This window comes from Vitis riparia, chromosome 4, assembly GCF_004353265.1.
Source record: "Vitis riparia cultivar Riparia Gloire de Montpellier isolate 1030 chromosome 4, EGFV_Vit.rip_1.0, whole genome shotgun sequence".
Classification (NCBI taxonomy): Eukaryota; Viridiplantae; Streptophyta; class Magnoliopsida; order Vitales; family Vitaceae; genus Vitis; species Vitis riparia.
The window spans coordinates 5,779,531-5,804,338 of NC_048434.1; the positions used below are offsets into that span (position 1 = coordinate 5,779,531).

At 34.2% G+C, this 24,808-nt stretch overlaps 1 protein-coding gene across 2 annotated transcripts in view; it reads left to right on the forward strand.

Annotated features, from left to right (window-relative positions):
- LOC117912051 (CHD3-type chromatin-remodeling factor PICKLE) overlaps positions 1 to 24,808 on the forward strand; it is a 60,246-nt gene that overhangs the window by 23,759 nt on the left and 11,679 nt on the right. For both annotated transcript variants that reach the window (XM_034826486.1, XM_034826485.1), the window contains exons 11-26: positions 5,962 to 6,012; positions 6,123 to 6,222; positions 6,522 to 6,664; positions 6,760 to 6,863; positions 7,162 to 7,300; positions 7,435 to 7,604; positions 15,464 to 15,530; positions 15,623 to 15,745; positions 16,435 to 16,544; positions 16,635 to 16,716; positions 20,185 to 20,382; positions 20,937 to 21,087; positions 21,185 to 21,290; positions 21,469 to 21,543; positions 23,159 to 23,220; positions 23,343 to 23,419. In XM_034826486.1, the coding sequence (XP_034682377.1) occupies positions 5,962 to 6,012; positions 6,123 to 6,222; positions 6,522 to 6,664; positions 6,760 to 6,863; positions 7,162 to 7,300; positions 7,435 to 7,604; positions 15,464 to 15,530; positions 15,623 to 15,745; positions 16,435 to 16,544; positions 16,635 to 16,716; positions 20,185 to 20,382; positions 20,937 to 21,087; positions 21,185 to 21,290; positions 21,469 to 21,543; positions 23,159 to 23,220; positions 23,343 to 23,419 (1,758 nt within the window). The remainder of the gene's footprint in view (positions 1 to 5,961; positions 6,013 to 6,122; positions 6,223 to 6,521; positions 6,665 to 6,759; positions 6,864 to 7,161; positions 7,301 to 7,434; positions 7,605 to 15,463; positions 15,531 to 15,622; positions 15,746 to 16,434; positions 16,545 to 16,634; positions 16,717 to 20,184; positions 20,383 to 20,936; positions 21,088 to 21,184; positions 21,291 to 21,468; positions 21,544 to 23,158; positions 23,221 to 23,342; positions 23,420 to 24,808) is intronic.

Consider the following 24,808-nt stretch of genomic DNA (forward strand, 5'->3'; position numbering starts at 1 on the left):
CATTAAAAGGCCTAGAGAACCTAGGGCTCCAATCCCCTTCCACACCCATTGAGTTTCATAACTCCACTACCCATGCCTCTTTTGAAATCGCTAAAGCATACAAGGAGGGGAAAGAATCACAAAGAACATTGTTCCCGCACCATTTGTCTTTTGAAAATCTCATTGTTTTACCATCCCCCACAGAGAATACGGTTTTATTTTGCCTTAAAGACCATTCCTTTCTAATTTCCTTTCAAAACCCCACACCAAACCCCTCCCACACAAACTATGGTTTAACATGAGAATGAGACATATCAATGTTTATTACATATACATATTCTTTTGGAATCACTCTCAATTGCATTTGTTATTGTGGAGCAAAATTCTATTTCTCATTCGTATTTTAAAAGCATACAACCCTAGAAATATATATAACAATAGAAAAGAAAGAATAAAGAAAGAATTGGAAACTACCCTATTAAAGATCCCTACTAATCAGGGATTATATACATAAATATATACAAATATACATAAATCTACACAGCTGAATATTCACACAGTTGTACACACACACACACACCAAATATGATTTTTGTTCCAAAGCCCCTCCCCACAAAAAGATCTTTTTCAATCTAACAACTACCTTCTTTGGGATGACAAATAGATACATGAAGTAAGTCAGCAAACTGTATGAAGTATTCTTCACTAGAGTCAACCTTCTACCTTTTGAAAGGTATTGTTTCTTCCACAAAGCTAGCCTTTTTCGGAATCTTTCTTCCACTCCTTCCCATATCATCTATAGATGATATAATTATTTATGGAAAGATCACATACATATGAACGAAAAGAGAGATCATTTTATTAGCTGTATCCAAGTATACAAGCCAAAGGAGGGAGAAGGGTTGGGGTTTGGGAGAGTATCTTTTGAGGAATAGGACCCTCCTAGGTAAGTGATTTTGGAGGTTTCTTAAGGAGAGTACAACTTTTTGGCACAAGGTTATTTTAAGCATCTATGGGGACACATCAAAATGATTGAGACACAAACATTTTAGTTAGGTGGACACATTGTTAGCCTTGGGAGGTTATTGCTTATGTTTTCCAGAATTTCTCTAGCCATACTTGTTTTATGGTGGATGATGGGATAAAGATTTGTTTCTAAGAATATTTGTGTTGGTAGTGGGTTTGGTGGGGGGCGCGTGGGGGATTCAACCTTTGGATTCTCAATTTCCTTGTCTTTATAGAGTCACATCAATTAAAAATTCTCTTGTTTCATCTATCCTTGAACTCCCCTTTAATTTGGAACTTTAACTTTTGGAAAAACCTCACCAATTTGTAGATAAAGGATCTTGAAAGTCTAATATTTATTTTTGATCATGCAAACCTTTCATTGCCTTCCCCAAATGTGAGAGTTTGGTCATTATCGTTTTCCAACTTATTTTGGGTTAGATCTTTCTTAGCCTTACCTAGGCAATCAACTCTAGATTTCCCTCACCAATTTGTAGATAAAGGATCTTGAAAGTCTAATATTTATTTTTGATCATGCAAACCTTTCTTTGCCTTCCCCAAATGTGAGAGTTTGGTCATTATCGTTTTCCAACTTATTTTGGGTTAGATCTTTCTTAGCCTTACCTAGGCAATCAACTCTAGATTTCTCTCCCCGTAAAAATTCATATGGAAATCAAAAGCCCATCAAAGGTAATGTCATTTGCTTTGTCAATGGCTGAGAAATGGGTTAATACCAATGACTTACTTTTAGGTGAGAAGACATTTCAAAGCCCTTAGTTTGGATTGTTGCACTTTGTGTATGAGCAGTTAAGAATCGATAGGTCACATTTCTTTACACTGTTAGATGACTTTACCGTTGTGACAGAAGCTATTTTTTTTGATAAGTAAAGCAATTCTATTAAAGGGCCTAAAGTAACACAAGATTGTTTTCCCTTCGACGAGGTACCAAGTCAGTTCAAGAATATATGAAAGAATTCCATGAGTTGAGCATTCGGAATCAAGTGTGGGAAAGTGATGCTCAACTTGCAACCCATTATAAAGTTGGACTTTGAATGGAGATTCGGCTTGAGATGATAACTGCACACACTTACACTGCAGATGATGTTTATCAAGTAACCCTTAAAATAGAAGAAGGGCTCAAGTTTTTGGCTTCCAAATGTTGAAGTTCACAAATTGGGAGCACTTTCTACAACCAAACAACAAGCAAACCATTAAGCACAACAAACTTTTAACTATGTGAATGGTGAGGGTAGCAATCTACAAGCTTTGAATGTGCCTAATCGAGATGCTAATGACTGTAAAACTTCAATGAGTATTGGAGATAAAAAGTTAAGCATGGCTCCTTTCTGCTTTAAGTTTGATGGGCATGGTCATTATGCAATTGTATGCCTAAGCTAAGGTTTACACTTTTGTGTTGAAGAATTAGAATCTGAATTAGAGAGTTACCCAAAGGAAGAAGATACCCACAATGAAGATGAACTTAGCGAAGAATGCGATTACTATGATGGTATGACAAACCTTTATTAGCAACATCCCAAAGGTAAAAAGAGAAGAAGATTAACGACATACTAGCATTTTCCATATGCTTATTTCTTGCCAAGAGAGGTTATGTACCATGATCATCGATAAAGGTAACGGTTTGAATATAGCTTCGAAAGAGCTTGTTGAGAAGCTGAACCTTAAAACAGAGAGATCCAAATCCATTTTGAGTAGCATGGGTTAATGACACCTCTATTATAGTAAGTTGTCGCTGGTTTGTCACATTCCTTTTTGGTAAGGACCTCGAAGAGTCTATATGGTGTGGAGTCTAATCAATAAAAGTAAGTCATATTTTGCTTAGAAGACCTTGGCTTTTTGATAGAAGGGTTCAACATGACGGCCATAACGGATAAAATAAAACTATTTTTATGTAAAAGGAAAGATGGAGCTATCTTTATGAATACTTAATCATATGTCTATTGAAACAAATAATGTCAAATTTCATTTCGCTAATTGAGCTGCTACAAGTCAAAATTCTTAAGCAGCCTTTGGACTTGAAAAGTAGAGGCAATGGGAAAAAAATAGAAAAAAGAATGCTAAGGAGTAGGGGCTTGCTTGAAAACATGAAATTGTTTTCAATAGAGGCCCTTTTTGTTTTTAGAATAATTCTAATATTTTTTCAAGTGTTTTTTGTAAAATGTTTTGAGAAATAACTAAAACAATGGAGAATACTTTGAAATTTTTTATAATATAAAAACGTATACAAAAACTTCATGAAGAATAAGTTAAGAAAACTGTTTTTTGTATTTGAGTTCTCAAAAAAAATTTTATTCTTAAAATGAATTGAAATTTTTTTAAGAACTATTTTAAAAAATGTTGCCAAGTAGACTTAATTTCTTATTTAATTTGTTATGAAAAACACAAAAAAAGAAGAAGAAATGTAGTGAAATTTTAAAAAACTTAAAAGGTTTTTTGGAGGCGATTCTTGTAAAAACGCTTTTAATCTCTGGGATTTTTATAAATAATTAGTTCTATATAAACCAAAATATTTTTTTTCACATTAGTTCTATACATATACTCTCATACACAATGGGCATAAGAAGATCCTTTGCCATTGAAAAAAATCCCGCCAATTAAGAAGCCAGAGGAGGCATAACCAAAAAAGGTGTTTACTATCATGGAAACTAAAATTGTTTTTGCTCTAATGGCCCGAGAAGTGGATGAATTTAAAAAGCAAGATAAGGAATATTCAGCAGAAGTACGTGATATCCTCGGTGACTTTTTTGACTTGTGTGGACTATAGAATTATATAATTAACTTCCTTCTATACTTGACATACAACTTACCACAAGCTTGTTGATGACGCACAATTATTTTGAGAACTATCAATTTGTTTTACAACATCGTAAAGTCTTTCAAAATTTGGTACTTGTCTTGCATGAAATTGAAGAAGTTCCAGAGATCTTGAGATCCTATCTTACTGTGGTGCAAAGTTAACAAAGAAAAAAATGGTGGTAGGCATTGCTTAAGAGTTCAATTGATCATGGAAAATCACTCAAATTCGAGGTCGAGTTTTTTTTTTTTTTTTTCAAGTCGAGGGAAATTGATTAGAATGGACATTAATTTTAGTTGGAATTAAATTAGGATTAGTATTTATTGAAGTAAAATTAGGAGTAGTTAATTAAGTTATAGGAGAATTATAATTAAAGTCATAATAGGTTACCAAATAGACTTTATATTTCTTAGAGAAACCTATAAATAAGGCTAATTGATATAGTTCAAAGTAATTGATTGATGATTAATAATTTTACGTTTTCTTGGATACTTTGTAATTTTCATTGTGAGACTTCGTTGTTTTTCTTCTAGTTGAGACTCCTAGAAGGCCTTAGTGAGACTATAAGGTTCCTGTATCTTTTTCTTTTTATCTTGTCTCTCTTTATTTTATTCTATTTTGCTACGATACACTTTATCCTGTGTTATTCTCCTTAAACCCTAAAAGATAGACATCCTAGCCTACCTATTTGATTGTAGACAACCATCATAGGGTTGTTCTACATCAATACCTCTCAACATTATTCAACTTGATATGTAGATCAAAAGGGTTAAAATAACAATGTTGAGTTGTTTTGATGTTTATTGGAGTGTACTTCTTTTCTTTTTTTCCTTTTTATTAGGTTTTGTAATTTAGGGATGGATTTCTCATCCTTCTCTTGTAATTTCTTATTTTGTATGATTTTGTTTCTGATTATTTTTATTTTATTTTAAAAATCAATGGATATGTATATATATAGGTGTGTGTGTGTGTGTGTAGTATACATATGAAAGAAAAGGAGTGAAACATTTGATGTCTCTTGTTGGAGATTTTTTGCCTCCTTGGGCTTTAATGAGTGTTTGTTATGTTTTGCTCTTAGATTTACATAATCTGTTTTGGTTGCTCAGCTTGTATGACTCCTTGTCAAGGGGTTTCTATTATTATTTGATCAAATTTGTATGTTCTGGAAGGATGTCTTGTTCTTCTTGATCTTTTTATTAATAGAAAATATCTAGTGTGCTTCTTCTTTTAAAAAAAAGGAAAAAAAAAGGAACATATACAAGAATTCAAATATTTAATTCGTGTATGAAGAAACATATACAAAAATATATACTTCTAATTTTCCTATAAAAAAAACATGTAGAAAATTGTGTTTAGGAATTTGCCTATCAGATAAATATGTGTAGTCTATCAAGGAAATCAAAAGAAAGAAAGAGAAGAAAGAAAGCAAGAAAGAAACTGGATTTGTCTGTGCATGTTGTATTGAGGTTTGCTTCTTTTTGTGCTTGCTTGTATGTATTTGGAAAGAGAGGAATCTTGGGAATTTTTAGGGTTTGGTTCATTCGGATCTGGGATTAAAGCTCTTAGACTTTTGTTTGCCAAATTCTGGATCCTATGGGGAGTGATGATGTCTCTTCCTTAAATTTCATTGCCAGCTCAGGCGGAGGTTAGGTTGCAGTAGGGCCTTCTTTGTTGTTGTTTTTTATTTTTCCTAATTTAAATACACCAGCAAAGTTATTGATTTGCAGGTTGATGCTTCAATTTTGTAAATCGCCAGGTTTAAGCCTTCTATGAGCATCATTTAAAAATAAATTGAGTTATGCATCATTTTAAAATGACTTGAGTACTAAAATAGGGTAAGATGGGTGTTCCCTAGTTTTCTTCCTATTTACTAGAACAAAGATAAAGAAAAATGTTTCAGTGTCTGAAATCCAGATGCAACAGCCCGTTTTCTTCTTCTTCATCATTATTTTCCCCCTTTTTTTGCAGAGGCACTTATTAGGAAACAAATTCTGATTGTTATTTTATTTTATTTTTCAAATCATTTGAGGCAACTTTTATTTTCATTCTCATTGAATTATTTTTCTGTTTACCTCGGAACTTGTAGTGCCGACTTAAATGCACTAGCTATCATACATGTGAATTGCCTGTTACAAAGTCACTAAAGCTGGTTGTTATATTTTCAGAACAATCTGGATGAACTTTTCATGCTCATGCACTTCCTTGATGCTGGAAAGGTCAGTATTGTGAAGCTAGTATTAAACAAATTAGGTTTTTTTTTTTTTTTACAATATTGGTAATGAATTAAAAGCCATTCACTAAGTATATAATTTTTTAATACTTGCAGTTTGGAAGTTTAGAGGAGTTCCAGGAAGAGTTCAAAGATATCAATCAAGAGGAGCAAATTTCAAGGCTTCATAAAATGTTGGCTCCCCATCTTCTTAGAAGTATAAATCTTAAACTTTCGAGTAATCTTATTTCATTTCATTCACTGGTAGTTCAGCTTGTCAACATAACTTGTTTGATCTTTGGGCAACATTAACTAGATATGCTTGTGCTGTTCACTGATTTCTAATTTTTTCCTCCTTTCTTGTTACTTATCCATTTCATCATCCTCTTTGTGGCTTATTCTATAAATGGTTTTTTTTCTAGATTGTCCAACATATATTTACCATAAACAACAGATATATGATGGTTGCAGAATCATAATGCTGAAAAGGTATAAACATTTTTTATGCAACTGCAGGAGTGAAGAAAGATGTCATGAAAGAACTGCCTCCTAAAAAGGAGCTCATTTTACGTGTTGAATTAAGTAGCAAGCAGAAAGAATATTACAAGGCCATTCTGACTCGTAACTATCAGATCCTAACTCGTCGGGGTGGTGCACAGGTAAGATACATGACTCAGTGGATTCTTATTATTGGATTCTTATTATCTTATAATGACCTATGATGTTAACTGTCATTTATTGTCCCGTAAATCAGATCTCTCTTATAAATGTGGTTATGGAATTGCGCAAGCTCTGTTGTCACCCTTATATGTTAGAAGGAGTTGAACCGGATATCGAGGATGCAACTGAAGCTTTCAAGTAATTTTGTACATTTTTTATATTAAATTTTCCTTTTTTCTGTTTGAAAATACCTGTTTTGCTTACAGGGAGCAGTGAATTTGTTCTGTTCTTTCATGTTATCTTTGGCGTCCAGAAACTGATCTACTCATTTGAGCTGAAATTAGTAGTTATTGTTGTGCGTTTTTGTTGAAAGGAGTATTCTGATAATTCAGATGTATTAAAGGATTAGCTTTTTGACTTGGATGAAATTATGTTTCTATGTTCTAGCGATTGACATCTTTTCCCTGCTTTTGTATGTTTCTTTACTATTTTACAGACTACTGCTGGAATCTTCTGGGAAATTGCAACTGTTGGACAAAATGATGGTGAAGCTTAAAGAGCAAGGACATAGGGTTCTTATATATTCACAGTTTCAACACATGCTGGACTTACTCGAAGATTACTGTACATATAAGGTATGGATGTGAAGCTAGATTATTCTATATTATTCAATGTTCGTATATTGTCTGTGACTGAATTAGTTGAAGCTTTTTTCGTATGTGGAAATTTGGTTTGACGTATTTTCATAATCTTTTTGTTTTTTGATCAGAAATGGCAGTATGAACGGATTGATGGAAAGGTTGGCGGGGCGGAAAGACAAGTTCGAATAGATCGGTTTAATGCAAAGAATTCTTCAAGATTTTGTTTCTTACTTTCTACTAGAGCAGGTGGTTTGGGAATAAACCTTGCAACTGCTGACACAGTTATCATATATGACAGGTGATATGTTTGTGTTCTAGAATTTTTTCTATGTTCTTACTTCTTGCATTGCCTTTTTGTGGACAAAGCAGCATAGTAGGTACATGGTGGTAATAAAAGTTGAAAAACCAAATCTCCAGTAGGGTAACACCTACAGGGGGGTGAATAGGTGTTTTTGACTCTTAATAGCCCCAAAGTTTTAAGTTTTTAATCCAATTAATACCTTAGAGAGTATTGGAAAGAATAAAAGTAAATTAACACACAAGACACAATATTTTTTATGTGGAAAACCTCCACACAAAGTGCGGAGATAATAAACCATGGGGCCCGAGATCTCAAATCAATGATCCACTATTTGAGAAAGTAGTACACAAATATTGAGAAAGAAGAAGATAGAGAAAATATTATTATTTATTACTTGTAGTCTTGTTTTTCTCTGGTGGGAGGATTCCTCATCCTTCTCTTGTACTTCCTTTTTATCAATATATTCCTTTGTCGTTTCCTATCAAAATAAAAAATAAAAAAATATTATTATTTATTCTCATTGATGATGAAGAATATTTATATACAAATATACTTAAATTCTACTTTAATTCAAACTCTATTTCTTACTCTAATTCAACGTAATAGTAGGCTTCTACTTCAATTCAAACTCTATATTCTACTCTAATTCAAATTAATAATAAATAGATAAATACTAATATTTAAATTAAGGATAAACAATATTCCTAGATTCTTGGCACTCTCCCTCAAGTCGATGCATAGATATCTATCATGCCTAACTTGTTTGTTAGATATTAAAAAACTGGTCTATGAAGTCCCTTAGCTAGGATGTTAGCTAGTTGTTGGGTTGTTGGAACAAATGATATGCCTATAATACCAGCTTTAAGTTTTTCCTTTATGAAATGTCCATCAATCTCCACATATTTAGTCCTATCATACTAAATTGGATTATGTGCAATACTAATTGCAACTTTATTATCGCAATAAAGCCTCAAAGGGTAAATAATTGGTTGTCTCAACTCTTTTAGGACATGCTTAAACCACAACACTTTACAAACGTCGTGTGCCATCACTCTAAATTCTGCCTGCGCACTATTCCTGGCTACCACACTGTTTTTTACTCCTCCAAGTAATCAAATTTTGCTAGATAAACATGCAATACCTTGAGGTCGATCTTCTATCAGTTACTAAACCAACCCAGTCTGCATCTATGTGTACTTCAACTCCCTGCTGCTCATTCTTCTTAAAAGATAGTCCTTTTCCGGGTGTATTCTTCAAGTATCTTAAAATTCTATCAACTACTTCAAGATGTACTTTAAAAGGTGAATGCAGATATTGACTTACCACACTAACTGCAAACCAATCAAGTGTGAGATAGGTAAATCAACTTATCGATAAATTTTGGGTACCTTGTAGTATCCATTGGAACCCCAATCTCTACTTTTTCGAGCTTTACATTGGAATCTATAGGAGTATCCAAAGGTCTATAACCACTCATTCTTGTTTCCTTTAGGAGGTTAAGGATATATTTTCGTCCTAGATCTTTAATTTCAAATTTAGCAGCTAGACACTTCTTCAAATGATTCATATCTCAACCATATTATCTTTAGTTAGAATAATGTCATCCACATAAACTATTAAGATTGTAACTTTAACTTCTAGAGAGTATTTCAGAAATAGGGTGTGATCCGTTTGTCCTTGACAAAAGCCTATTTTCTTCATAGAGCGGGTGAGCCTTTCAAACCAAACCTGAGGAGATTGCTTAAGGCTATGTAATGACTTTTGTAATTTACAAACCTTTGAGTCAACCCTTTTATCAAAGTCTAGAGGTATATCCATGTACAATTCCTCCTTTAGGTCTTCATTGAGAAAAGCATTTTTAACATCTAGTTGTTGTAATGACCAATTCAAATTTACAACAATTGATAAAAGAAATCTGACTGTATTTAATTTTTCAATGGGAGAAAAAGTTTTTGAGTAGTCAATCTCACATGTTTGTGCAAATCCCTTAGCAACAAAACATGCCTTATACCTTTGTAAAGAACCATCAGAGTTATATTTGATAGTGAACACCCACTTGCAACCAATAGTAGTCTTCCCTTTAGGTAAAGTTACCACTTCCCAAGTCTTATTCTTCTCAAGGGTTCTCATTTTCTCAAGAACAACCTCCTTCCACTCTGGAATTTTTAAAGCATCTTGTACATTCTTTGGAATTTCTACACTAGAAAGTTGAGAGGTAAATGCGATCACGGAAAATGACAAATTCTTATAAGACACGAAATTGGACATAAGGTGTTTAGTACAAGACCTAACACCTTTTCAAAATGCAATAGGGACATCAAGATCACTACAAGACTCTTCATGATTAATATTGGAAGAAGAACATGGTTTAGATGGAGGCTTACCTTTCTTAAGTGGTGAGATTAGATCTGTTCTTGGGACATATTCATGGCCTTGTTGTAAAGTAGGTTCTTCCATCCTTTAAATACAGTTTTTCCTTGTGTAGACACAAAGCTCTTGATTGTTTTTATTTGTACATTCACCGAATTTAGTATTTTCATGATCTTGATCATGTGTTGGCATTAAGGCGAGTTGTCCAACATTTTCTATAGCTAGATCATTTGTTCCCAAAATTTGTCTACTACCAATTGATTCATCAGCACGGGTGGTTGTTTTCTGTTTTTTTTGGAGATTTTTCTAGGAATTTTCTTAGAGTTTATAATTGCTATTGAACTAACGAAGTAACAATGGTTGGAATGGTGGCTGGTCTAACTCAAACACCTTACTAGGAATCAAATCTACACTTTTATTGATAGGTAAAGACAATTTGAATTGAGGAAATGTCAAAACAGGGGGCGCACCCTATGTATACATGTAGTATACAAAAAGAGCCAAAACAAGGCTACAAAAAGAAAGAAAAAACCTAGAGAGATAAAAAAACTAGCCATCATGCCTATCACCCATAAATTTTAGAAAAGAGGGAAAGTCTAAATCCAAAAACTGTTGAGACCACTCTAGAAGAGAACGGAAAAAGAGGTTTCTCAAACATTGGTCTGACAACTCTTCTTTTTGGAACGTTCTTTGGTTACGCTCTCTCCAAATACACCAAGAAAGACAAATAGGCACCAATCTCCAAACTAGTCTCTTCTTCTTCCCTAGCCCCTTAACTTTCCATTCCAAAAGTAGATTTCTCACTGAAGCTGGGAACACCCACACTAGTCCAAAAGATGATAGAAACAAAGTCCATAGCTCCCTTGTCTTACCACAATGAATCAAAATGTGGTCCACCGATGCCTTAGTGTCTTTACAAAGGTTGCACCTATTGAACCTGGGCTAACTCCTCTTCATTAACATGTCTACTATTAAAAATTTTCCTCAAACTGCTTCCCGAGCAAAAAAATGAGTTCTAAGAGGGGCATACAAACCCCAAATCTCTTTGGCTGGAAATAAAAAGCTATTCTCAACCCTTAAAGACCTATAATATGATTTGACATTAAACTTTCCCCTCCCATTGATCTTCCAAACTAAGGAATCCTCCCCTTCTTGAACCTTTACTTATTCTCCCCCTAAGGATGATCAGGACTAAAATAGGGCTTTTTTGACATCCATTGTTACAAACATTCTTTTAGTAAGTGGATCAAAGCATTTATACCCTTTTTGTGTTGAAGAATATCAAATATGCATTTGAATGCTCTAGTATCAAATTTTTCACAGTTATGATTATGGACATGAATGAATGTGGTGCAACATAAAAAATTTTCAAAGGTAAATTCGTTGAAATCCATGAAGTAGAAAAACACATGTTGAAAAAATCAAGTAGAGTTTGATATTTTAAAACCCTAGTAGGCATCCTATTGAATAGGCGGCGGTTAAAATAGCTTCACCTCAAAGATATTTAGGAACTTTTGTTGAAAAGATGAGTGATCTAGCAACTTCTAAAAGATGTCTACTCTTTCTTTTTGCCACTCCATTTTGTTGAGGTGTATCAACCCAAGAACTTTGATGTATTATGCCATTTTCCAGAAAATAGTTTCCCAACAATTGATTAAAGTATTCTTTTCTATTATCAATTTTGAAGATTTGAATATTTGTTTGAAATTGTGTTTTAACTATTTTGTGAAAAATTTTAAACACTTGTACTACTTTTGATTTTTCTTTTAGCAAATACACCCAAGAAACCCTTGGATGATCATCTATAAAGGTGATATACCATTTTTTTCCTAAAGAAGTGTCAATCCTAGAAGGTTCCCAACCATCACTATGTATTACAGAAAAGGGTTTAGAGACTTTATAGGGTTGTGAAGGAAAAAATGCACAATGATGCTTTGCAAGTTCACAAATTTCACAATGGAATGAAGATGGATCTTTATTAATAAACAACTTTGGAAATAGATGTTTCAGATAATGAAAATAGGAATGTCCTAACCTAAAATGCCATAACATTATTTCATTTTCATTAGTTACTAAAATAGATTCAAAACAAGTATGTTGATTTTGTTTACCTAGTTTGATTCCATCTTCAAAGAAATAAAGTACTCCAATTTGTCTAGCACTACCAATTATCTTCCCCGAGTTCAAACCTTGGAATTCACATCGAGATGAGAAAAAAATTAGTTTTGACACTTTAAATTAGAGATTAATTTTCTAACAAACAATAAATTGCAAGATAAATTAGGAACATGAAGAACATTATGGAGTGTAAGAAGTGAGGAAATTTTGATTGATCCTTTTCCAGCAATAGCTGAAAGGGATTTATCTACTATTTTTTATTTTTGTGTTTCCTACACATGGACTATAAGAAGAAAACAGACTTCAAGAACCGGTAATATGGTTGGTGGCACCAAAATCTATGATCCATGGGCTGTGTGAATCAAGGCTAACAAGGGCTGTAGGAAGATGATTACCTTCCTGGGCTAAGGAACAAGAGGGGAATTAATTTAAAGAGACCTGAGACCGAAGAAGTTTGTACATATGCTCTATTTGATTTTCAGTAGAAGGAGATGTTTCTAAGGAAGGTTGTTGCCCCTGTTTATCACTTCTGGCTTGGTATGCACGACTCTCCTCCCTAGGTTTCTTCTTCCAATTTGATGGCTTGCCGTGAATCTTCCAGCAAGTATCATGGGTATGCCAAGGTTTCTTACAATGATCACACTATGGTCTACCACCCTTTTAGAATTCTTTTTTTCTCCTTCTTGATCAAACCCCTTAGTAACAAGGGCAGAACTATCAAATTTTGTTCTAGCCCTTAGTGACTCAAGGTTCATTATAATGGATCTTCTAGCCTCTTCTCTTCTATCTCTGATACCATATTGAGAAAGAAGAAGATAGAAAAAATATTATTATTTCTTCTAATGAAGGATCTTTATATACAAATACATTTGAATTCTACTTTAATCCAGATTTTATCTCCTACTCTACTTCAAACTCATCTCCTACTTTAATTCAAATTAATAGTAGACTTTTACTCTAATTAAAACTCTATATTCTACTCTAATTCAAACTAATAATAAATTGATAAATACTAATATTTAAATTAAGGATAAACAATATTCCTAGATTCTCCACAACAAAATTACCTAGTAGATGCTTACCCTTAGACTCACTCTTCAAAACCTTTATTATAATCCATATTTGCAACACAACACCTCGTGTGCTCCCAATGAATCTCACCTCAGGGCCTGAGGCGAGATCCAATAGAAAGTCCGGACACACAATCCAACCCATACCTTTTCAATCATAATTTGTCTTTTCCCGAACCTATCCAAACTTACTTGTGACATTCTGATTGATCAATCAACAACCTCAAGTCTTTGATGGAGAGTAAGTCATAGTCTAGAAAGGTCCTATGCCAAAATGAAATAAACAAAATTGTCAATCATAAACTACAAGACTCAATGCACTAACAATTTCCCCCTTTGACAATTTTATGACAAAACAAAGATTATATAAACCCCTCAATACTTTCAAATGAAGTTTACAAATCTCTCAATAACACTTGTTTAAACCTATTCATTCTGCGACGTTAGAGGACAACACATCACATCCAATGGCGTGAAATATCCCAATACTTGTAACCTACACACACCAAACATAAATACTCAGGATAAAGTAGTGTGTGGGAAAATATATAAGTAATGCTATCAAATCAGGATAAAGAATACAAACAAATCAAGGGTGTGAGTCATGCATGCAAATGGATATTAATGGATAAAAAATCATATCAAAACCAATGTCAAAACCAATCAAATTAAGAACATCGTGACAAAGAGAATCCCCCTTCTTGTTGCAAAATATGACAAAGAGAATAAAGAATGCAATAAACACGAAGGAAGATATAGAGAACACAAAAATTGATATTCATAAATAGAAATAGTGGTTCTTGATACAAAAATTAGGAAACTAAAAGCATATAGTGTAGAAGCTCTCGGGGTCGGGTTGAGCTTGCACACTCAATTATAATGCCTTCTTAGAGTGGGCTAAGGAAAATTAGGCTCATGCACAGGAGGATCTTGTGCCATGGCATGTATCTCGGTCTCCTCCTGAGCAGCCTTGACCAGTGACGAGGCTCACATGCTTGGACCGCAAACTCTCATCAATGAGAGCACATGACCTAGGTGTACCTAAGGTCTGATCAATCTCAAACCCAATGTCCACCAATAAATGGGAGATAATCAACGCAAATGGGAGGCTATCGGGACGAGCAGGATCACGTAAGGAAGCCAAGAGGTTTAGAATGATTTGGGCAATGTCCAATTGCTACCCAGTCAATATAGCATGTATGAAACGGACCACAAGGTGTCAAATCTAGGTCTAATGGGTGGAAGGATAAAAGGTATACAAGAAAAACATAGCAAGGACCCATTCTGACTAGGTGAAGTTAGCAATAGATATGTGTACAGGTAGAAGACGAGGCTCACCATATAGAGAAGACAGGATGGCAGCAAGCTTGAAATGGGTGAGGGTTTGGACCTTAGCTGAGAAGCTAGGAAGGTGATCAGATAGGGTAGGCATATGAGGACATGATGAATGGACTTAGTAGAAACCATAGAAGTTTAGCCATACATCAAGACTTGAAACATGACCCCTTTCACGACAGAGTGGATGTTCATGTAGAACATTCAAATATAATGGGGGTAAGCAACCCTGCAAATCGAAGCAAAGGGCTCCCAACCCCATGCTTTAAAAAAATAGGAAGCTCGGTATCTTGAAAAGCGTGAAAGTTGATACCACACTATATCTCTACCCAATGAAAACTGAGGCGATACTTGAAAAAAAAAAAAAACTGAACTGTTGGAAAGGCTCAAAAAGTAGTCCTGAACTCTCCTAAGAAGTTAGAAATGTGAAAAGACAACATGCTAAGAAATAGTTAAGATACATGGACATGCTAAATAAGGAAAAGGGATTCCTACTCCTCCAACTGATGAAAAGTTTCTGCAAATTGAAGAATTGATCAGGCTGAGAAAACAATTGAAAGACAAAATTAAACAATTTTTAGACAGAAGAGCAAGACATAATTTGATGAACACAACATAGCAAGAAACAACAGATTAGCAAAGGACAACCAACAGAATTTCTAGATATCAAAATGCTACAAATTACAAAAAACCAACATCATTATGGGAACAGAGATCCCTGAGCCCTTTAAGGATCTGGATCTGGAATAAAGTCCACTAAGGATCTAGATCCTAATGAAGTCCCATAAGGATGTAGCTCCCCTCTTAGCAAAACCATTGGGCACCTGGTTAACTGACTTGTGATTACAACTATGTGAAGACACCAACTTTCTCTTGTGTTACTTATCAGTATAATGTGTTCAAATTTTGTGTTTCATTAATTATGATCTATTTATTCACTGGACATATACTTTCCTTTTCTAGTGATTGGAACCCTCATGCTGATTTGCAAGCAATGGCTAGGGCTCATCGACTTGGGCAAACCAACAAGGTAAAAGTTTGTCCTCTAGTTAGCAAGCTGTTATTCTTGTTGATTGCTTTAATATGAGAAGATCGGTTTGCTAATTTCTTCTCATGTTGCAGGTACTGATTTATAGACTCATAACAAGGGGGACCATTGAAGAAAGGATGATGCAAATGACTAAGAAGAAAATGGTTTTAGAGCATCTTGTTGTTGGGAGGCTCAAGGCTCAAAACATTAACCAGGTAAATAATTCTCTTTCTCCATCATCATCATTACCTTTTGGCACTTTCACTAATCCATTAGAATTCATATACTTCTCCTGAAGTTCTTTTACTACCTTTTTTATTAGGAAACAGAGTACCAACATGTTTCTTCTTTCCAGAAATAAGAAATGAAAAGGAAATGTGTGACTGAAGACAACCTTATAATTCCTGTCTCCAAATTGTTATCAGGAAGCAGGGGATCTATGATCATTGAATATTCATTTCTCTTTCTATGAGCAATCATGCCATTTTTCCTTTATGTGCAGATTGGTACATTTAAGACTGCTGCTTGTGTTCTATAGAATCATGTTTTTGGATCTGTTTCCAGTGTGCCTTAGTACATGCTATTGCATATAACTAGGGAAATTGGGGGAATTTTATTGCTGCATAAAGATATAAAAAAAGCTGAACTGCTTTTAAAAAAATGTTTTATGGTACACAATAATCATTTTAAGTTGTGCATATTCATTTTGCTTGGATGCATTGATTGGCTCTTTGAGAGATGCTCATCAATTTTGGTTATAGATTAGTAAGCATTTCCTGGGGCATTTTTCTTTCCTGAACTTATAGTGATAAAAGTTTTATGTAAGTTAAAGACCATTCCTAATCTTGAATAATTACATTAAAGAATTGATTAATATTGTAAAATGATTTTTATTCGATTTTAGGAAGAGTTAGACGACATCATAAGGTACGGGTCAAAGGAGCTATTTGCTGATGAGAATGATGAAGCAGGAAAATCCCGCCAAATTCATTATGACGATGCTGCAATAGATAGGTAAACTATGTTTTTCTGCCATAATCTTCATTGCTTTGACATTTATTAAGTTGGCCTCAAGATTTGACCCTTGGGTTTCTCCTTTTATAGATTACTTGATCGAGAACAAGTTGGGGATGAAGAGGCTACATTGGACGATGATGAGGATGATGGGTTTTTAAAAGCATTTAAGGTAGTTTATCTCTTTAACCATCATCTGTATCCACAGTAGTAAGCAAATGCCTCTAGTTATTTGCACCAAGCATGATTCCTTGTTCAAGTGAGTTGCATGCTTGATTTCATACTATTGTTTTTTGTTTTTTTTTAAATTTATTTTACAAGCAATTCATTTCATAGAATTGCACAAATATATGCAAAAAAGAAATGGAGTTGTGCTTCTCAAAAACCAAAACCTGACACACAAAAAGGAGAGAAGTGTGGAGAGGGGAGTATGTGAGGAAGGACTAGTAGCAGCAACACTACCAGAAAACCTAATACTAAAGAACTGTGAGGTTAACTAGTCCTATTACTCAAGGACTAGTAGTAGTGTCTAATTGGGAGGCTCCACACCTAACTAAAAGGTCTGCTAACCAATTGGCTGTGTGAGGAATTCAATTGAAAGAACACCTCAAAATTCTGGCATTGTCAACAACTTGAAGCAATCTTCTTCATACTTCTAAGGGTCTTTTCATTTGACACCCAAGAAATGACAATAGTTGAATTTCTCTGCACTATGAGGCTGGACAGGTCCAGAGATCTAGCCAAAAGCAATCTTCCCTGAAGGCCTGAATTTCTGCATTAATAGTCAATCCAGAATGGCAAGTTTAGAGAAGGCTTTTAATGCACTACCATCATGCCCCCTAATAACCCTACCAATCCCTAGCTGACCCAGGTTACCTGAAGAACAATCATCAAAGTTAAGCTTGAATGTTCAGACTGGAGGGAGATTTCCATTCAGCTGGCACCTCCAATACATTCTTCCTGGATGAATTTTCATACTGGAGGGAGATCATATCTATCACACTCTTGAAAGGAACTCGATCCATCTCTGCAAACCTAAATTATCTGTGACAATGCAAAAAGGACTAGGTGATGAATAAAGAGATGATCCACCACTGCAATCTAGGCACAGAACATTCTGGTCTGGGCAGAAGGCCTGGCAAAAGAAATCATTGTATCTGCTGTTGCATGAGAGCACTATCATCCATAATCATCACATAAAATCTGTGTTCAAAGATTAAAGTGCCATAATTGCTCAACTGGGGGCATATTTATTTCTCCATCATCTATTCTTGCTATAGTCAGAGCACTAATATAAAATGTGTGATTCTTATTTCCTCCATTATATAGGCTATAATATAGCATTATGGTATTAAATCTTCTAAATAGATTCCATTTTTTGAGCATTCTTAATGTTGAATAAAATTAATTAAGCAGTTTTACATAGACTACCAGCAAATGAGGTAGCTCTTCTTTTACTTTATGAAATAGGGAATGGTGGAATCCTTGATTAGCAACGCAATTGTTCTGCTTTTGTATTTCCAGGGGGCAAAAGGATACATCCCAAACTTCCCTATTCTATTCAAGTAACATTTCAAATCAAAATGTTACACATTTTGCCTTAAATCCGATTTTGGTAATGGAAAAAATGTACTTTATAGTTAGAGAAACTCCTATTCCATAGTGTTGACCAATGGCCGCCCATGATCCACCACTAAATGGAACAAGATGTTGGGAACTCTGAATTACTCTGTTCCTTAGCCTTGGATCGTATAAGGTACATTCATTTTATTTTAGGTTTCTCTAAATCTATTGCTGTGGAAATAATGGCAACAAAAACCATAGCATAGTATAGATCTAGACAAGAAGAGACCATACCTTTGATTTGGATGTTTTCATATCAATTCCAATTCGATGGTGATGTTGTAGAAGATTTTGAAACTGTAGAAATCTCTCTAGAACTCATATACCCGATACTCTTCCACCCAATCACTCCTCGCAAGACTCTTGATATGAGAAAAGGTTGGGCTTTTCTCCCTAGAAGAAGACTAGAGTTTCACTCTTTGGAGGCTTTTTGGAAGAAGATTGTAAAAGTTTAGGAAACCCTATCCCCAAGGGGTGTATATAGGGCTCCTAGTGGGCTTAAGTAACTTGAGTTCAAATTAGGCTTGGGTCTCCTAATCTTGCCCACCTGGATCCTAATTAATTTATTAGACCTATTAGGCTTTAATTAATTAATTAGCCCATACTAGAAAGTCAATTCATAAGATCTAATGCAACCTTGCATTTTTACCAAAACGCTATTATGCACATTTATGAACCTGAAACTCAAAATGCTTAAAACAAAGGTATCTCCTTAATTACAACAAAGTGAATGCTCAGGTCCGTGACCTAATATCCATTGCCTGTAGACTTCCCATGAACTAGTGTCTACAATCTAACAAGGTAGTGCTATCACTTATCAAGATTACCTCTCCAATTATTGAGTTGCAGATCTCACTTAATATGTGATCAATTGACGTACTTTAGCTCTAAGGAGCATATGTCAAATTTCCAACAAGGAAATATTATGACCATAGTCTTCTAGATCACATGTTCTTTAGATTACCCAATGGGACACACTATCTCACTCCCATGAGATATGATGGAGCCACTATTGAAAATACCTGTTGCCATCAGCCTCCATCAACAACGACCTAATCCATAAGAATTTATGACCACCTTCGGATTTCACCCATAGGTCAAAGCTTCCCATTGACTTTGACATAAAATCAATATCCTATCAAGATTCAAAGTCCATGCAACATATTAGGTTGGTGAATCATGACAATTGATAACCTTGCGTCATGATTCAACGTAGGTTTTGTCCAATGTGTTATTATATACACTAGTGCACTTACCATGAGAAACCCATTCTGACAATCAAAACAATCCATCCTTCCAATTAGGTGATAGTGCACTATAGTCTTTACTAGATTGTCCAAATCCATAAACCGACTATGAACCAATAATCATCTTACAAGGAACCCATAATTTGTATCTTCTATGTAACTCCTAATACACTCAAGTCATGTGCAATGTAAGAGATTCATTGTGTATGCTTAGATAAACAAGTAATGCATATGGGATAATAAAGGGAAACCAAGAAACATAAATAAATGAATTTATTAATGAATCTAGAACTATTACATTATGTCATGCTTTATAGGGCTCTATCCCAACACGAGACATGGTTTCCATCCACTTGGCTTTTCTTGTATTTGGAGTGGGTCATTGTATTTGGTGTTGAAGCTAGTGGACACAAGTGTACCCTTATTCACACCATATCTGAACAAGTAAAAGTGAGCAAGCATGGAATCGTTTAATTTGGATTACGATCATGTGCAGCTTGAACTTTTGACCTGTCATCAAGGGATTCTCTGTCTGGTCTTTTAGTGGCTTCTGCACTAGATGCAGACCTAGGGAATGCTGCTTTCAATTGATGTCATAGGACCTCATTCAAATTGTTCATTGATGGAAATTTTTCATATTTTTAAACCTCAGATTTATTTCTATTGTGGCTTTTTTGGACATTTATGCTTTCTAGATTGTTGTATTCTGTACTTTTCTCTTTTCAGTTTTTTAGTTTTAATAAATTAACCTTACACTGTATGCTGTATAGGTAGCAAATTTTGAATATATTGATGAAGTAGAAGCTGTAGTAGAAGAGGAAGTACAAAAGGCTCCTGTGGAGAACAAAGCTGCTGTCAACAATTCTGAAAGAACAAGTTATTGGGAAGAGTTATTAAGAGACAGATATGAAGTTCATAAAATTGAAGAGTTTAATGCTTTGGGCAAGGGAAAGAGAAGCCGTAAACAGGTACCATTATGTTCTATAAGCCATTTTGATAGAAAAGCATGAATTTCATTATCATAAATTATTTAAATTGGTTCACAAAGCTTCAGTTTTTCTAAGGGCATATGTTTTTCTGACTAAAGTGCGAAGGAGTCGGGGTGGGGATGGAGAGATCCCAGGTTCAATTCCATGCAAAAAGGAAAATTTATCCATTGAAAATTGTTCTTTAAAAAGTTTAAATTATCTGTACTGTTTCTTTGCTGAAGAAGTTTTTTCATCCTTGTGCTTGTGTGTTTTAAATTCTAATTTTAAAAAAAATAAGAGTTTTATTAACTTTACTCATTTTGGAAAAGGAATTAACTTTTGAACTTTCATAGAATTAAATCTTTATTTGCATAGTTCTGCTGCTACACTTGAAAATTATTTAATAGGAAGATACAAATTTCTGTCTTACTTTTGCTTTTCAAGTTTTCTTGGCAAGTTCTTCTGACCAATATCTCACTTAATTAATGGTGGCACTGTTCTGATTCCTGATTTCCGTTTTCTTCTTGTCTGCTGTGCCCTTGTAACTCATCTAGATGGTATCTGTTGAAGAAGATGACCTTGCTGGTTTGGAAGATATAAGCTCTGAAGGTGAGGATGATAACTATGAAGCTGATCTGACTGATGGTGAAACAACATCAGCTGGAGTTCCATCTGGGAGAAAGCCTTACAGAAAGAAAGCTCGGGGTATCTTTTTCCTGACAGTATTATCTTGATGAGCTATTGACAATAATTTCATGATTATGTATTGATGATAGCCGTGTTTCAATGAATTCATTTCCAGTGGACAATATGGAACCACTCCCTCTGATGGAAGGTGAAGGCAGATCATTTAGAGTACTGGGATTCAATCAAAATCAAAGGGCTGCATTTGTCCAAGTTTTGATGAGGTTTACTCTTACATATGTAATATCTTACTATATTTTAGTCACTCTTTCTGTGTGTATGTTTGTGTGGGTTCACGGGCACAAATTTTCCTGATAGCTTAATTGTTTTTTATTTTTTTAAATGTATGGATATGCACATACTTTTTTGTTTTCCTGTAATTGTTGTGGCTGGGTTTTACAGGTTTGGGGTTGGGGAGTTTGACTGGGCAGAGTTTACACCCCGCTTGAAGCAGAAAACTTTTGAAGAAATTAAAGAGTATGTGGTTTAACTTTGGATTCGTGTTTGAAAGCTTATCATTATGTATTAAATAATTGCAGTAGTCATATTTTTATGCAATAATGTTGTTTCATGATTTATGGCCTAAACTGATTGTACCATGGCTAAACTGCAATTGAATTTCCCGTGCAATTGGAGTTCTTTGATATTTCTGCATATGCATGGTTTAATCCTATACTGCTATGAAACTTGGTACCATCTAGGGTTCTAACTCTAAGTCAACTCAATTTAACAAGGCCTTATCCCAAAATTGTGTGTATTGGAATTGTTTGAAATTTCTGCTTCCATGTGAAACTTTCTATGCAACTTGGTACTCTTCTAGGCTTTCACTGTGTTGTTGCATCTCACTGTTTTCACCCTGAAAACATAATCATTTGCATAATATCTAGTTGCTCTGCTGTCTCATCTCGCTGCACCACCATTGTGTCTCAATGCTATCACTTTTGCATCTTGCCATCAGCCTTGCCATTGCCACTGCTTTTTGTGCGGTCTTGCAACTTCTTTCTCTAGGTTTTAACCATCCTAGAAGCTTTTTTAAATTTAAGACAACCTGATGAACACAATTCCAACCTGAGATGAGAAAAATGATTCGAGGTTGAGCCTTGGTTGACTTTCAACCCACCTGATTTTGTTGCCTTGTGTGTGTGTGCATTTTGTGCCACCATTGCATCTTAGTGCCATACTTTTGCATCTTGTCATCACCCTTGCCATTGACACTGCTTGCATCTTGTTATGGGGTTGCAACTTCTCTCTCTTCCCTCATAGTTCTCTATACATAGGTTTTAACCACTCTAGAAGCTTTTCTGAATTTGAGACAATCGACGAACCCAAGCTCAACCTGAGATGAGGAAAAATGAGGTCAGATTGAGCTTGGATTGGCTTTTGAACTGCTTGATTTGCAGCCTTGTGTATCTGTGTGTTCATTACATATTTATGTAATGTATTTGCACATACATATATTTCATAGAGGGGTACATGTTTATATGTGCCTGTTGCATCTGCATGGCATGTTATAAGTTCATCTAAGTGAAACACTAGCATGGAAATTGTAACTTGTTTGAAGAGAAAATTTGTTAATAATTAAGCAATTAAAAACATAAGCTTAACTTAAAGATCAAATTTTTATTTAACTATTAAAAATTTGAATCCATTATTGGGAATTCAGTAAGCAAGTTCAAGTCTGGGTACTTTCTTCTTTATATCTTTGCTGATTGTGTGGAAAAAAGGAAAAGAAAGGAAAGAAGCTAACCACTGTCCAAATATATAAAATTAAGAACTGGAAACAGAAAATGATGGATTAAATTGAAGTTTAATTGAAAAAGGAAATAAAATAAACTGTAATCCAAAGACGGTTCAGGATTTATTATTATTATTATTAAATTAGATTATTATTACATTGAATTAGATTCACATGAAGTTATTATTATTATTATTATTATTGTTATTATTATTATTATTTGTTTATTTATTTATCTTTTTTGGTGGGGTGGGGCCGCACTAAAATTAGATTCACATGAAGTTTCATTTTTTGTTTTTAGTTGTAAAGTTGTAGCTATCTGGGGTATTAATATGGTGAATATATTTTCTTATTCAGTTATGGGACTCTCTTCTTGGCTCACATTTCTGAAGATATAACTGACTCACCAACCTTTTCAGGTGATTCTTGTCTTCTGTACTTTTAGATTCGCTATGGATTCTTTGAGTTAATGCTATTCCTTTAAGAAATTACATTTCTTTGTTTGGCCTGCCACTAACTTTGTGTTCCTACATGGTCATAGATGGAGTTCCGAAAGAAGGACTTCGAATACCTGATGTACTTGTTAGGATTGCAGTCCTGCTTTTAGTAAGGGACAAGGTATTTTTTTTAAAAAAATTTTAAATTTTTTTATAATGGAGATTCTTACATGGATAATAAGTCTTTGTTCTTATAAGAGTTCTGTACCATCTATTCTGCATACAAATTTTGAAGCTCTTTTCATTGTGATTATATTTTTCATTTTAAGCAATTCATCTTTGGCACCCCCTTTCTAGGAGTATTTTACCCTTATATCCTAGTTACCATGTTATACTCATGACAAGTTTGTTGTAGATATTATGATGTAGGACAACCCTAGGATGGTTGCCTACACTCAAATAGGTGGGCTAGGGTTTTTATTTTTAGGGTGTAAGGAGAAGAACAAGAAATAAAGTTTGTGGTAGAGAAAAATAAAATAATAAAAAAATAATAATAGAGAGAAATAAGATATGACAAAGAGATGGAAACTTTAGAGTCTCACTAAAGCCTTCTAGGAGTCTCACCTAAACGAAAATCAATGGAGTCTCACCATTGAGGATTGCAACACTTGCAATAAAAAAAAAAAAAAAAAAAAAAAAAAAAAAAAACATGATATTATGAACATCAATCAATTCATTCTTTGATTTAATCAATTAGCCTTATTTATAGGTTTCTCTAAGAAATTCAAAGTCTACTAAGATTCTAATAGCCTATTATGACTCTAATTCTTATTATAACATCCAAAGTTACTTGGATTCTAATAACCTATTATGATTCTAGTTTTAATTATCTTTTAGCCTAATTAGTTAATCCTAATTTGACTCTAACAAATACTAATCCTACTTTAGTTTCAACTAATACTAATTTTAATTTAATTCAAAGTAATACTAATCCTACTTTAATTGCAACTAATAAAAATTCCCTTTCTTGATATATATCTTAGAGATTCATCCTCATCAATTCCCCTTAACTTGAAAAAAAACTCAACCTCGAGTTTTAGTGATTTTCCACGATCAATTGAAATCCCGAGCAATGTGTGAAATCCCAAGCAATGTGTTTCACCCTTTCTTTCTTCATCGATTCTTTACCATGGTAAGACAAGACATCAAGATCTCTTGAACTTATTTAATTTCATGCAAGGCAATTACTAAGCTTTAAAAAACTTTCCAATGTTATTTATGGTCTTGACCAAAATTGTATATAGATGCTAGCCCTTTATTTTAATCGACTTTTTTTATTGGTTGGGCTCTAGGTGAGGACGGGTGAGGTTTTTGTTTTCCTTCTTGTTTTGCTCTTTTTAGCCTTTTGGCACTTGTTGTATACTTCCCGTATGCCTTGGGTTGCCCTCCAGGCTTCCTTTTCTATTTAATATATTCTCTTTTGTGTTTACCCATCAAAAAAAAAAAAAACTTTCCAATGTTGTAAAACAATTTGATAGTTCTTGAAATAATTATATCTCATCAACAAGCC